Raw genomic sequence first — 16,534 nt, 5'->3', positions numbered from 1 at the left:
GAAGCTAGTGTGAGATGTGCGTGCAAGAAAACACAGAAATGCCAATACAATATGTGATCACCAAGCAACATCAACAACAACTGACAAATGGAGATCAAGACGGACAGCGGGGAAAAAGAAACCAAGGCCCTTATGGAACTACTTCTACAAAGGTGTGAGACAAATAACATCTAGCTCTCTTGTTCCCCTCATTTGGGCACTGCCATACCTTGTTTTGTACGAGCCCTGCCCTTCTCTGCAAGCGTCTTGCTCCTCTCTGATAAACATTAGAGTATTCTGGCTCCTTTAAGGTTGTGATTGGAAGAAAACAATGCATCACTTACAAATAAGAACCTTAAGGTATCTAACACTTATTTCAGACAAAACACTTTTAAATATCTTAATTTCATTTTTAATTACAAATTAACTTGTCACTAAGTACAGTTGTTTTTTCATTTAATGGTTGCAACACTCCAAAAACCACATTTTTGGCTCTAAAGCTTCTAGAGGTGCATGTCTCATTTCTCTCATTAAGCACTCCCCCCTATGAGAGTTCTGTTCCATAAGGAAATACTACAGCAATGCAATGGAGAAATGAACTGTCCACATGCAATGGGCAGGCTGAACATGTTCTGTGTTACAAGAGAAAAGCCTTGTTTTTGATCCCTGCCCCTACGAGGCCAGCAGTGAAGTCCGCTCATGGTCTCTCAGTCTTGTGTTCTGGGGAAGAATGCAACTTTTAATGAAGAGAGAAAGAGATGCCTGGCACAAACTCTAAAGAAAATGGTGAGGCTTGATAGAGCCAGCCAACTGTTGGCATCTCTCCTGTGGCAGAGCAGGATAAGACCTACCAGTGCAGAATTTATCTGGGCCATTAAATTTCACAAAAGTGACGAGAGAGGGCCATTGCAATACTATTAACTAAGTAAAAGTGACATTTAATATTTCAGGGTCTGTGTGGATATTACTAATGGTTTAAATTTCATTATTGGAACTTTAGTAGTTTATCTTTTTTCAAGGCAATAGGTTATAGAAGACTACATATGTGGTTTCAGCAGTGTTCTTGCCTGTTGCAGATCTTCTCTCCTCACCATCTGTTTTCTGCTCCACAGGGAATACCTGTGCAGGATTAACTTTGGAGCTGGATGACGCATAATCATTCATTATAGCACTAACTGTCCTTCTACCAGCTGAAACTGATGCTCATTTTGCTGTTGACTGAACCATCTCACTAAAACTCTAGGAACAGACAGTAAGTCTGTTCATGGGTAGTTGTTTAGCCATGACCAAATTAACTATTAGCTATTCTCCTGTCAACAACAGTTTCATTAATGACAATGTGTTTAATACATTCACTGTAGACCAGTGGTTCCCAAAGTGGGTGCTATAAAATTTATTGCAGAAGAATAAAGTAATAAATATAGCATGTAGTAAATATCAAAATAATTGTACTAAAAACAGTGCAGTTATACTGCAGCTAACTACACAACAACTCAGGGTTGTTGGCTGTCATAGTAACACAACACACTTTCCAGCTCAGGAGTTTTTCAGGAGCTCAGCAGTCAGAAAAATAGTGACTATCAGAGCAAGCGATTGAAGATTTGAAGATTTGACACAGTAAATAGAGCTCAAAGAAATGCTGATACACCTCAGCCCTGAGACACCTAAATCTGAGCTGACCAGCGAAACTAACAACAGACTGAACACTACTTGGCTAACAGCTTAACAGACACTTTTCTGGGTGTTTGTGGACATCCATCACTGTGCAATAGCACATTCACTGTGGTACTGCGCGTTCCCAACATCATATATGACAAGAAACTGCTTGTCAGCTGTTGTACTCACAGAGAGTGTGTGCAACAGCAAACTTAATGTCCCATTAAAATGCCTACAACATTTTCATGTTTTGTTTGCTTTTAATTTAGAAAAAAAATGAAAGAAATACAATGTGGTTAAATAGACAATTACTGTGATTACTGTGTGAAGAAAGTTTTTCAAATTTTTGTATAGATTCTAATAGTCAAAACACCAAAATAGAGAGAATTTTTCTGAATTCATTTTAAGTTCCTTCAAAACAACCGTGGCTTTTTATTTAAATTTGCTCAGCAGGTGACCCAGACACATTGGTAAGTTAAGTTTTGTTTGGGGAGTTTTACTCTGCTACCCAGAGTAATGTGATCATTAGGAGGGATGAGATAATTCTGGCTTTCTATTCTTGATTTCATACCGCCTTGCAATAAGACCAAGCCAAAGAAATACCAACAGATATTCCCTTTCTTCCAATAACACTTGACAGATCTACTTCACACAAGGGCCTCCTATTGAGAAACGTGCTAGAGAACTGAATACTGATTAATATGACATAAATAAAACTCTGGGCTGAAGTGGAGGAGCTATGAAGCCTGCTCACGGGAGCCTGAATGTAATTTTGCAAGAACTGTTTCACATCCAACGTGATTATAATTACTCTGCTGTTTAAACTCAATAGCTTCCACTGTTTGGATTGCTAACATTAGACGAAGACCCAAAAGCAGCACTTTTCTCTTGTTTGCCACAAAATCATGTTCATCACAAATGTAGGCCTTTGCCCCTAGCAGAATATTTTCCATTTTATTGCTTTGCTCCTTGTTAGCACAGTGGTAATTTAACATGGAGCAGACAGCATGAAAAGCTGCGTTCAATGGCACCAGGTCAAGCTCAGCCTTACAGATGGCAACATCTTTATACAACGTCAGGGGAGACAAGTTACACAGTACCTTGTTTCCAGAGGGATGTTGCTGTTGAGGAGCCAGTTGTCCTGTGCGCTGCCAGAGTCTTGACCACTGACAGGACCCTCAGGAGGAATGGAGCTGTCTGTGGGAGCAGGACTTGGGTTGCTCCGTGGCGTGTAGTTGCCCCTGTTCAAGGAGTTAATGGAGGCCGCATGGTGCTGATGATTGGGCGAGTGGGAGTGGGAGAGTGGTAGAGGGGGTGTCCGCAGCCGAGAGTGGTTTTGAAAGGCTCCGTCTGAAAGCACAGGAGGAAAGAAATGTGTTAAAGAAATTTGAAAATGATAAAAATTCAACTCATTTACTGCATGTTTTGAGGCATTTTTGAATCTTGGTTATCCTTGGAGGCATTTCAAATCTACTTTAACCACTGACGACGGTTCTGAATGTTTCTGAGAAAATGCATATGTGTGTGTGTGTCCCTGACCTTCAACATTCTGATTGGGAAATGATTAGCCGTGGTTTCACCAGCAGCACATAAATCCCACCTAAAGACTATTTCGGCTGAAGAGCTTCAAAGCCCTTATGTGAACCACTCTTAAAAAGTCCTTATGTTATTTCTCCCACCTGGTCTCTATCAGAGTGTGCTCTCTGCCTCCCACAGAGACCTGTGACAGTTTACTCAGACCAGATACTGGGTCCTGTGTAAACAGACAAGCCAGTCTCTTCTTGAAACTGACCAATTCTTTAGACATTTTTTTGGACATTTATTTAGCCATCGAAGCTGTTCAGTCTGTGTAGTCTTTTTTAGGCCTTTTACCAGGTCTGTTGTCACTTTTCATGGGATTTGAAACTATTAGATATGAAGTCTAGAAGAACAGATTGTACCCAGTGGTCCTATATGCACTATTTGATACTCTCTGCACTTCACAAGATAGAAGACCAATGTCCTTGTGCACTCTGTATCCATTTATTTCCACATCTGCTAAGCCATTCATCAATCAATGAACTCCTGGCTTTACAGGGAGTGAGAGGGGCTTTTCTTTATAGCAGCAAGCTTCTGTTATTTCACAGATATCCACAACACTAAATTGCCAATTTACAGCAGAAAGAGTGGAATATAGGCACACAGAAGGCTTATTTTGTATAATCAGCTCCTTCATTAAAGCAATATCTACTTGTGCCAGTCAAGATGCTTAGAGTCATTTTAGATTTTTTAGGGGTCAGGAACATGGAGCTGCCATATCAACATGTGTCAATCAAAGCAGATAAACAAACTGCTGAGGTGCAAAACCGGTTGTGCTGAGAACAAAGAAGCATTAAGTTTCAGTGCTTGAGGCATTTTGGGAAAATGGAAAGAGAGCCCATTGTGTTCACAGGTAATGTGCTAACGAGTGGCTCAGTAAGGAAAAACAAGACAAAAATGTAGTGTGGTGCATTTAATCCTCAAGCACCTGCTTAAGTTCCTTCCTGTAAGCCTTTCAAACCTGCATATCCTTCACAGGAGTCTTGATTATTTTCCACATATGTCAGTGTTTCAACTCATTTCTATTCATATTCTGTACATTCCATTAGCCATCACCAAAAAAGCAGAAACACTAATTTTCACCTTCAGACTTGATTCTGAAACTGACTCTATTACATATAGTCCACAAATTTTATAGGATGAACCACTGACAGAATCATTTTTATTTCATTTCATTTTGGAGAGGGTGCATCTGTCGCACTGACAGATGGTTTCATACTGAGCACACTTTTGCACAGTGCTGCCCTCGTAATTAGCAAAGACACTGTGAGAGAGGCACACCACAGTCCTGATGAACAATAGACTGGTGTGTGGTAAAACCACACAGTTGTTGATGACCTCCCTCCTGCTTGGTAATGTACCTGATCCCTAAAGCCATTAATAAGGTTATGCTAATTTGATACAGGGATAGCACAGACATATGCAGAGAAATATATCACAGGGATAAATGCATCATTGCTCTGGAATGCATTTACTGCTTGGTAAACAAATACTTTACTTCCTATGACGATCTAGCAAATGTGGGGCAACAAGTAATTCATTTTGTTAGCACTTGGTAACACTTTTTTTTTCTACGTGCAATACATTTGAAGAGTCAAACTATGGCCTCAAAAAATACCACAGAGACAAATCAATATATATCAATATACCATTAGCATCAAACAGAAGTATTATTTACTGCAAGTCGACTCTCTGCATTGAAAAGCATTATAACTGGAGCTTGTTGATTTAAGACCAGACCATAACTTTTGCAAATGAATACAATCTGTGTATTTGGAGAAGACATTGATATTTTTGTAATTTGAGAATATCCAGCCAAATTCTGTGCGGGTCAGATATTCACATATATTTAAATTTAATTTGAGAAATTATCAAAGAATTTTTATTAATTCTAAATTAAACCTAATAATTAAATTGAACATCAGAAGTATGAAAAAAAAATAAGTGCAGGGAAAAAACAACTAATAACCGCATATAAGCCATTACCATTATAACACATAGTAGCACATGTACAGAAAAAAAGAACTTGATAAGTGCTGCATCATGATTTAAATTCACTAACTGACTTCAACAGCCACGTAAGTAGTCGTGGTTATTTCTGTAGAGATAAACAGAAAGACAAGAAACAAAACTGTTTATGAGACAAAGCACGGGGCAACACGACCCCCACAGATGTGGTGAATCAGCAACAATTATTCACTACTATCCAAAGGACAGAAAAAAAATAAATGGTTTTCTATTGACCTGCTTTGCACAACGGAATTGGCAAGAAAAGGAGATTAATTTGTTATCAGAGAGACAGAGAAAGGAGCTTTGCTACAATAGCCAAACTTTCACATGGCATTCAAACCAGAAGCCTTAAGATATCCATTCAGTCTGGGAATGTGGGTTTTCATTTTTCTTTCCAACAGATGTATGCACTGGTTCAGACCTCCTGATGCTATGCTAGACAAGTAATTAAGGCAAAGCCACTTCATTAGCTAGGACCTCATCCCCCACCCTGAGAGATTACAGGAATGTCTGTCTAATGGTAATATAATTGCCAACTTGTGAAGTATTACATAGCTACACTAATAAATTAAAACTAATGGTAACTTACTTGAGTGCTCAAGAAAAAACAAAAAATAAAAAACAAAAAAAAAATCTTAAAATATTTTAACAGATGCAAAACTCAATAATGGATTAAAGAACATATTACTATTGTTTGATTGATTTGTAATACAGGATTTTAGGAAACATTAATTCTGTGAGACTTGTAAGCATGTTAACTATTCACTTGAGAACTATTGAACTTACTTAAAAGAAAATCTGCAACATGTATCTTATGATTGTGAATCACTGCATGTTTTGATACTGATCCATATCAATGTAGAATAAAATTTTCGAAACATACTGTATATATAAATTATATATATATATAAATATAAATATAACAAATTTAGAGGACTGTACAGCCTCAGCAGATCTACTGTATGTGCTCTCTGAGTGCCCTCTATTTCTAAAATGTCCATGTTGAATTCATTAAATGCACTTATTATACACAGATTACACATATTTTGGGCATACTGTATTGAGTTGTATCCAAAGGTGATACAAATAAACAAATCTCATGAAATAGGTAATTCAAATTGTCATAAATATTACGATTCATCGGATTCACCTCAGGACTTGTCATACTTGTCTTATTGGTAAAGGTGCATAGGTCTCAACTTGGCCAATAGCCTGGTTGTTTTAACTGCAATACGGCTATTCCAGATAAAATGCTACTATGCACAGGAATGAAAACTGCTATATGAGAGTAACTTCCCTTGTGTCAGTGAACACATTGAACACTGTCTTATTTATAAAACAACAAAACTACTTATCTTGCTGAAGAGATGAGTTAGTAGGAAAAAAAAACAAAACAAACCAAAACAAACATCCTGTTAGTGGGAGTATATAAAATACCACACTGAAACTGACTTGAGGAGTACTCCTGCAAATCTCATCCTCCACATCAGCTAGGATACGTCATACCTAACAAAAATCAGCTACGGTAGCCATGGAAACAGCTCAATAAACTGTATGGTAGATCAGTCTTTATTTCACTGGATACATATTTCATTGGATACTCAGCTACCAGATGGTAGCAACTGTGGCTATTGTGCAGGACTGTAGTTTTTACAGCAAGAGCAATCAATGTAAGCTGTGCAATGCTTACTTATTTGATACCTATCTATAAACCACAGAAATGGTAAACTTGCACTCTTGGAGTAGCTCTCCACCTATCACTGGCAAATTTAAATAATGAATAAATGTAGGAACTTTGATATGTAGCAATATTCAAAACCTTCAAAATACCTACACTGGTTGACATCTACACACACACATACACTAAATAAAAAATATTTTGCATAATTTCTGTGACATTTGGTTACACTGAGTTCTCACATAATTTGCCACTCTGTGCAGTGTCCAGGGAGAAGGTCTATTTCTGAACAAGGACAGCGGATAAAATCGCAGAGCTCTGATGGTCACACCTGATGAAATAAAGTGATATGACATGCCCCGGACACCCGATCAACGCACTGAGGTGTGAGCCATTCGATACAGAATTAATCAAAAGCTATCCAGTGCCCAGATAAATCATTAAATCTTGCTTACTGCTACAGCCCCTATGGCTAATCATAGGAGCAAAATTTCCAGTTGAGTACCATTTGTCTATAAAAATACAAATAGAATTTGTCATGAAGGCAGTGAAGCTGTACTCTCTCCCGGCTCCCTCAAGCTGGTTCTCTCTGCCGGCCCTGCTGCTTCCTACACCATTAGAAAAGTCTGAAGGGAAGAGCCATACGGGAATACTAGCTGTCTTTTCTGTACTCATTTGAGAGGTAACAGGTACCACAAACAACACATGGTGGGTATAACGCTCAGTTCTCCACTGTTTGTCTCTATGGGAATAAGGGGAAAAAGACCTTCTGGAATCCAAAATACGAGTTCACCTTCATTACTAACTGGAGGAGAAAAAGAAAAAACAGCCATTGTATAAAATCCTGCCACCAGCTTCCACTGAGGACACCAAATGAGGTATGAAACTAGAAAAGAACTAGTTTCATACTATTTATTCTAAGTGCATGTGGAGAAAAATAGTTATAAGAGCCCTTGCAAAAGCAGAAAATATTTAAAAATAAAACAATTTAAATAATAAAAAAAACTATGGCTTACCACAGTTTGCAACCTAATCCATTAGGACCAGTCTGGGCATATGCTTCTCTCTCCCTCCCTGAGATCAAATGGATTTTCTGTCAGTTTTTGAGCTGCCTTAGCAAGAACAAGACAAGTGGTTATGTATGCTCTGTTCTGTGTGTCACTCTGCTGCATATCCATCAAGAGGTTGAAGATTTTGTTAGAGGGCACAGATGGTCTGCAATTATCATGGAATGAAAGTAATGCATCTCAATTTATGTCAATGAAAAGAAGATATGTAGGTATGCAAAATGCATTATCCATGGTCTCTGTGCACTGACAAACAGCAAGTTGAATGGCACTGGACAAATTGTCTGTTGGCTCCAGTTCATTGATAACTCAACATCAATATCAAGAGAAATGGATTCCTTTTGATATGTCAACTCAAGACTGAAATCTCACATATCTGGAAATCAGGGACATGGCATGGGAATGCCATGTGCTGCTCATTAATTTATTATTTAGCCTGAGATAGTTTCATTCCTCATAGTGTCTGTGGTTAAATTACTTTCTGTTGTGACCTCTTTTAACCAGATTTCCCCCAGTCCTTGCAGACATGGGGGGATGATTAAGCAGCTCAAATGAAGACTTATTTGAATTCACGCACAACCACGTCCCCAAGCCCTCTAACCAGCTCAGCATTCCTGCTTGGTCAGCTGCGAGGTTGCGGTGTGTTGGCTCTTTCACCGGGGAGCTAGGCTGCACTGAAAGCCAACACTGGGCGACCCCATGCTGTTTTGCATTAAGAGATGCTAATGTTGGGGAGGTTGCAGTGTCTCAGATCTTTCGGCTCAGCGTGGCAGCGGGCTCCCACTGGCAGTCTCCCCAGGAAGAAGCCCCTCAGAGAAAGCCGAGGGCCACAGTGAAACACATGCTCCACAAAAGAACTGCAGGCTTCAGCGAGCAGCCTCATCTGCCTCACAGAAACCCTGGCTCAGTGTTCTTCCAAATGAAAACAGGATCCCGAAAAAAAAATAAATAAACACTGCTGCCTTGGAGGCTACTAATGTGAATAACGATATGCTGCTGAAAGCATTTACTTATTCAAAATCCAGCAGAACATTTTAAGTCCTGTATGTGGGCTCAAAGATGACCTTGAGCAAATGTAATCTGAAGTGATAAAAAGCCACCTGTTTTTCCAGTGCAACAGATACACTGTCAGCCAATTATTTTAGGCATACATTTTTTTCTCTGGTTATTTACCAACAATACAAAAGTAAATGTTTCCTGCACCGTGTAAACCTGAATTTGAATATTTCTTCAATAACTGACCTGTATGTCATAGAGATCTGATTTGATATTCCAGTCATTTTTGCCGTGGTGGCTTTTGAATTAACTTTTTTTTTGCTCATGTAATTCCCACTGAAAACCTGAGATGCATACTTAATTCCAGATTATATGATATTTGGCAACATGAGGCCTATTTTCAACCTGAATTCAAACACCTTCATGAAACAGAAATACATTTTCCACATATTTAATTAGACAATTCAGGAAATTTGGTTTAATTGTGTTGGCTACGTAGCTGTGTGTCCATAACCCTGTTCTGTATGACAAGCCCACACCACAACCTATTGGAATCACTCTGGTCTGTCACCTTGACAAAATTAGGTTTGGAAACGGTGTCATGATAGACTTAACAAGTGTTAACAAAGTCACTTCATTCCCTGAAATGGGGAAACCAGCCTGGGTTGATAGACTTATTTAGTTACATATATTATATGCCACAAAAAGCTTTGGGGTCTGGAAGTAATTTACATAGAGAGACATTTAGAGACTTTGTGAGAATCTACACACAAAACTGAACAAGGCAAATGCTAAAAAATACAAAATAGTATCCAACTTAAATCAGGATTAGCCACACAAATGGTCATTTCTGTTTTACTGAACCAACTGTATTAGAATTTATATTTTCATTAAATTCAGGTGGCTGCTCTGAGGAACAGCCAATGGGAGTATATTGTGTTGCTCACTGGAGTGAAAGAGTAAAACAGATTTTAACCAAAAATAAAAAAATATGCAGATCTGAATGAACAAAATCTACAAGCTTATGAAGTATTTGGATGTGATGTGGAAAATGCACGGAGCAAGCTTACATGGCTCATTAGGTGGTTTAAGTGAACGAATGGTGGAGACTTTTTTGCTTCCCTCTTACTGATTGTAATTGGCTCCTAACTGTCAAAGATTTTCTGAAAGTAAATAATGAAGAATGTCAAAGAACAGTCTCAAAGAAAAGCTTACTTTTGCCTAATTTACTATTTATTTATATGTGACGCCAACTAGGTAAAAGGTCTTCCGAGTGTACAAAAGCATCAATATAAAGAGTACTGGTTTGATATTTCTGAGATATGAAAGTGGGAAAAGGCTTTGCACCCACCAGCAAGAGCCACACAGGAACATGCTGTAGTTTTACAAAGCCTGAGGATGACTAAGGTAGCTACTAAAGCTGGGGATATTCCTTCTCATTCCTCTCCTACCCCTTACTGACAGCCTGAGGCCAACCTAAATGCTGTACCTATGCAAATCAGTGTCATTGTTATGAGACAAATCTGCCGCGGTAAAGGCCACCACCCCCCACCCCCCCACCCATGTCCCCTTAAGTCATGTCACTGCTGGGTGACCAGCTTGTTGCTACTGTGGAATTAGGGGGGAGATTTGCAGCAGGATTAATAACTCATTCTCCAGGCTTTCTGAGCAGGCAGCTGGGGCACTTTGGAGTTTGATGTAATTCAACCCTTTGGGTAGTTAACTTGTAAGCTTGATCAATTATTTAGATCATTTTATTTTGTTCTGTGCTTGCGGTGCCAGTGGGAGAGGCAAGTAGTTGCTGTAGACAAAAGACATCCACATTCAGATATCAAAAAATGCCTTATTCAGCATGTAAATTGATGAGTTATGGAGGATGTGAGGCATAAATAGCTGAGTTTGAATGACAACATTTTGTATTTTCATGTAGATGGATCATAAACAAGAATATATAACCTGCTACACTTCCAAATGTGACATTTTGTGAACGTAATAATAAATCTGGTTTCCTGAGGTTACCTTGAGGAAATTCTTGAAATGATCTTATTGTCCATGCATTGAGATTTTGTGGTGTTATAAGCAAAGTGCACTGAATTAGTTAGCATCAAGGTCGAGCCGGTAATGAATCCACCAGGTTCTATGAATCTATAACAATTGGTTATAAGGCAACAAACAAATAATATTACATCAACTCAACAACACAGTTTCACCCCATAGAGCAGCCTAACAATATTGTCTGCCACACACAGTTCATTAGTGCCCATTGTGACAAGTCAAATAAAATCTTCATGATAACAAAATAAGTAAGTTAACTGCTGATACAATGTGTAACACACTCTGACTGCTGCTTGGTAAATTTACTGTACATGTTTTACAGTGACTGGATTTTTTTTCAGCTGTCAACACCATGTTTCCAGTTTGAGTGCAAATGTCACTCTGTCAGTCTGAATGAACGTTAAGCCAACAGCAGGAGACACTGAGTATTTCAAGAGGAATGAAGAGCTGACATTTATTAATGAGGAACCACATGTGGCTTTTTCAAACCTAATCTAACTTGAGAAGCACGGCCAGAGTTATCAAAATCTAAAACTACAGTATGCCTTTCCTGGGCTAACGCTGTTTTTAATATAACTTCGAAGGAGTCAGATCATGCAGTAATATATGACGATACAGCAGGGACTACATTGCACATGGTATGAAGTACCTGTCTTTATTTCTTGCTTATTTCCTACCTGAGGTGCGGAGGATGCATGCAGGCTGCTGTTACTGAAAATTCTGTAGAGGGATTGTAGATGGTTACTCCCACCAGCACACATTGAAACTGAAGAGAAATATCTGTGACAAATAACTCCTGCTGAACCAAAATTGTCCATCTCTTTGAATGAGGCTCTGAACTTTGCAGACCTTACTTCAGAGAGTTCTGTGCATTTCCTGAGGCTACATATCGACTCAAAGTTTCTGCATTCACTCATGGTGCTCAGAAATAAAGGGACATATTCTTGCCAATAGCCATCTGCATGACCTACAACACAACATGTCCAGGAGCAGGGGAAGGCTAACCTCTAGAAAGCAACAGTAGTTTGAAAACCAACTCACCATCAGCAGTTGCAGTGGCAGGAGCATACAGGTTCCCTGAGCCAGTTTTAACTAAGAATGAATTGGGGCCAAACTCATCCTCAGAGTCAGAGTCCTGGGCTGGCTGAGCCGCACAGTTACCTAGCAACCCTCCCTGGCTCTCATTGGCTGCAATGGAAGGGGGAGGGTATGGGAGCTGCTCAACAGGGGAGGAGGAGGCGGATGAACAATGCAGCGGAGGACCTGTGGACCACAAACAGAGACAACACATGGGGGGGAAATGAAACACACCCAAACACAGGCAACATCACATAGGAGTAGAACACACACACACACACACACACACACACACACATACACACGCATGCAAGACTTAATTCTGACACTTCAAAAACAAACAGGGACACATCTGCCTTTGTCTCCGCCACCTCACCCCAGCTGGGAGGAACAATACAAACAAGTAAAATGACTTTGAGACAGAATAGAAAAGGCAAACGCCTGGCACTGGTTTAGAGAAATAAAAACAACAAAACCCCTTTTTGGGATGCTAAACACTAAAAAGGAGAATAATTCCCGATTACTATGCTCAAATCCTAAAAAAAAGCTGACTGGTTAGTGTGTGTGCATATATCAAAGCATAGTCTATATATAGCACAAGAGCATATGAAGTCAGACAGAGCTAGTAAGATACAAATAAGAAAATTCTAGACACTCTCAGTTTTAAATTTGTTTTGAAAAGACTATCTAAGATAAGTGCATTTCTCCAAACTACAAAAATTACACCAGCAGCTTTGTGCACTGTGCAGCAGGCATATGAATATGTTTCTAGATATGGCGGAGTTGTTAATACCGCCTCCTTTGGGAACACATATAGCCCCTGCCAGCCAAGAAATGAATCCAACCTGAACCAATCCTTCCTATTTTTTCTATACTCTGTGTCCATTTCAGTTTTCCTACTTGTCATATACAAAATATCACAAGGATCAGACTAGCCACTCACCTTAACAGCAGAATATGAATAATTCACAGATGTGATTATTTATAGCCTCTTGTTATATACCAATATGCAACCCCAATTCTTACATATGAATATCATGCAATTTCTTCTTTCAAGGCTTATTGGCTCCAATCCCCATGCTGTCATGGAATGTTAAATCTCCACAGAGCTCCTATTAATGTATGATTAACTTTTGATGCAGCTCTGCGCCATGCTGAAAATGGAGTACTTGAGTAACATGACTGCAGCGAACAAAGCCATCAGTTTAGTGCTCTCCCCATCTTCCCATCAGTCCATTGGTCCTGATGTTGAAATTCCTGCTGACTGGACTGTCATCCATCAGAAGAGATAAATTTCCTCTCACTCTGTAATGATCCCTGAAGAGTATTAAAATACGACTCACTGACTCGCATCTAATTAGGAAACAATTAGTGATATTAACATATCAGCCACAGCCCTACACAAGCAGCAAATGTCCACTGCCCAAGAGAGTCACAGTTTGTGCTTTATATATACTTCACACCACACACTTCATTTCTCTCTCAACCCTCTAATGCCAGTGCAGTAATGGATGCAGAGGCACAGTCACCATGCTGTGGGTTAATGACTGTGACACTGTTGTGCTTGAATATACAGCAACGTACAATCGGGAGAGGAGCTGTTGAAAACAGCATCATTACAGTCATTCCCAGAATCCCTCGTATACATCTAAGACACCGCATTTAGCAAGTGTCAAAACACTCTGCTGCTGAACTGAGTACCACTCATTGAGCTAGTATCTGTCGCTATAAAAGACCAGAGACAAGATTGAAAATCTTGACATGAAAGACAAATCTGAGCTGCACCAGGCCCCCTGACTGAATATTACAGCTTTTACCTCAGAGAGAGAATTCATCAATGAGACAAGAAAAGATTAAAGTCCTCTAAAAATGGTCAAAGTCATAACCTAAATGAGGTCAAGGTAGTCATGCTCAGCAGCCATTAGTCTTGTGCACAAAGGTTTTACTGTCTCTCTGTGTTTAATTAATACTGGCTTGTGCAGTTCATGCCTAAGCTACACACACTCCGAGTCACAGACAGTCAGGGCCCCTGCAAGGCGGGGAGCCACAACTTGAGATAGCCAGAGAAGTTTCTCTGGCTGCCAGAGCTGATTGACTTCGCCTTCAATCACTATATTACTGCAGCAAAAGGGGACCTTTACTTAGGAGCCCCTAGACCATCCACTGCTGCTTGAGTTCCTGACAGCTTCAGGAAGTGCCAGTGTCTTTGGCCTGACTGCAAACATAGACCACTGCTCACTGAATTAAAGGTCGTAATCAGCTCATTAGCAATCAATTTAAAGGGACTGGTGACTGTGATCTGAAGGTGAGAATTACTGCTAATGATAATGTAGCATTTACTGCAACACTCTCTCCCAAGAGAAAATGCTAGATACATCTTGTAATACATTTGGGAATATAAAGATGTTCTTATGATGATGCTTTAAGTCACTTAGAATGAGTGTAAAATTTTAATCCAAAGATGATTCTTGAAATTACATTAATTTTGAGATGAATTTGAAAAAAAAAAAGAAGAAAACAACATTTTAAAAAGTATTAGAGTTCTACAGGGTATGCTGTAAAACATAACAAAAATGGTTCAGGAAACTACAATTCAAAAGATGTAAACTTTACATCAATGCTCCAGTTCAAAGAATGACATTTATTTTCAAGGGAAAAATGATAACAGTATGTGGTACTACTAGGAGACAGAAGCAGAACAGCAGCAGAAACTTGAATGTGGGAGGACAGCTATGCATCAGTATTTTTTTACAACCCCAACACTTACAGTAAATAAGAAAGCAGGTGTTCTATGCTGCACTAAAAAACTTTGAGAGGACACATGAATGTTGACAGGCAGGCAATGGCTGTCTCAGAGATAGAGAATGTGATTATTTGATCACAGATTAATTTCTCCTGCTGTGGTCTCTGATATTTTCAACTATGCAGCAACTGCAAAGCAAACTAAACATAATGACCTAAAGTAGTTCTGGGCAATATGGAAAATTGATATTTAATATTGGTGGATATATAATATTACATAACAATATATTGCAATGTTCTTTTTTGGAAATTTGATTGAGCAATCATTTATAGATCTCTTAACTTGAGGCTTGTTTTAGCATATGAAAAAAAGTAAAAACGTAAATTCACTATTACCATAAAACTGACAGGATTTTCTGAAGGTGTTTAATACAACTGTGGATATTAAAGGGGTAGCTACCTTGGCAGCTTATACAAAGAAACACTGGTTCACAAATCTCTAATGCCTCATGTTATATATTGTCATTTGACTTTCCCAAACCACAAAGAATTAGTTTCTGACATCTGAAAGGCTAAATCATTGAAAAGACCATGGAAATTTCCATTATTGGCAAACTATAAGCTAATAGAAGCATGAATACAAAACATGTTTTGCCTTCAACATCAGCATTCAAGCACACTCTTATTGCACATTTGTATCTACAGCATGCCTTACAACTGCTTAAAGCTACTGTACCTCACACCTTTAACATCACCTAAGATGTAAGCAATGTAATCATATAGCTTCATAACAAAACTACAAAAGACTTCAGCACTGCCTTACTGTTTAAGTTACATACACCCATAGTAACTGCAATTATTAATATAGGGACTTTAATGCAGAATCAAGCATTGGGAATGATGAGCCCAATCACAATGATAAAGTTTGTGCGTGAGAGAAAGGCAGAATTGGTCATTAACACTGTACGAACGTACACATAAAAATTTGTATTTAAAAAATACCCTTGTTTGAGGAGGCTTCTCTTGCTAAGGGAGTGAAAATGAAATCAGGTAAATAGAGAATATAATTTAGAGGGAAGATGTTATTGAGTGAAAAGAAAATCGAGTGAGAAGAGACTATATCTCTCATCTGGAGAGTCCTGATTTTTAATTCTCTTTCTCTCTCTAAACTAAGCTAATCATTCTCATTTTGCCTCTAACTGCTATAAGTTCTGAGGCTATACATAGAAACCCAGATATATTCAAAGAGATAAATGTCATCATTTTTCAAATGACAACAGGGTAAATAAGATCCATGACTACCTTAGTACTGCACACTCACAATACCTAGCAAGGTGAGGCAGACGTGTGACTCCACGGTGACAGCAGGAATTATCTGTTTGCTCAAGGACTACAGCTGCGGGCAGCATATATTTAAAAAAAGTGGCATATTTACAGATGAACAGTGAAGAGAAAAGACAAACATCTTGGCATCCGTCCTGTTAAATCAACCAATACCATGTAGCATAAAAAGCATACAGGATGCAGAGGAATGACTCATCATCACACTGCTACTCTTGTTGTAAAATGCATATTGAATTGAAACTCCATTTTACCACAGAGCACAATGGTCTGCATGTGGGATTAATGTAGTCAAGATACAAGCACTTTTATTAAATGCTAATGCTACATTCACATCTTCACTATTATATTAATA

General features: G+C 38.8%; 1 protein-coding gene across 4 annotated transcripts in view; it reads right to left on the bottom strand.

Moving 5' to 3' along the window:
• Positions 1–16,534, bottom strand: part of tenm4 (teneurin transmembrane protein 4) — a 194,556-nt gene that overhangs the window by 75,892 nt on the left and 102,130 nt on the right. For 3 of the 4 annotated variants that reach the window (XM_018665540.1, XM_018665541.1, XM_018665543.1), the window contains exons 6-8: positions 12,061–12,282; positions 2,736–2,985; positions 209–283 (exon numbers count right to left, since the gene is read on the bottom strand). In XM_018665540.1, coding sequence (XP_018521056.1) covers positions 209–283; positions 2,736–2,985; positions 12,061–12,282 — 547 coding nt within the window. The remainder of the gene's footprint in view (positions 1–208; positions 284–2,735; positions 2,986–12,060; positions 12,283–16,534) is intronic. The other variant, XM_018665544.1, reaches the window with a different exon arrangement.

Source organism: Lates calcarifer, linkage group LG21 (assembly GCF_001640805.2).
Source record: "Lates calcarifer isolate ASB-BC8 linkage group LG21, TLL_Latcal_v3, whole genome shotgun sequence".
Lineage (NCBI taxonomy): Eukaryota > Metazoa > Chordata > Actinopteri > Centropomidae > Lates > Lates calcarifer.
Note: the sequence above shows the minus strand (reverse complement) of the source record. Positions and strands in the feature narration are given on the sequence as shown.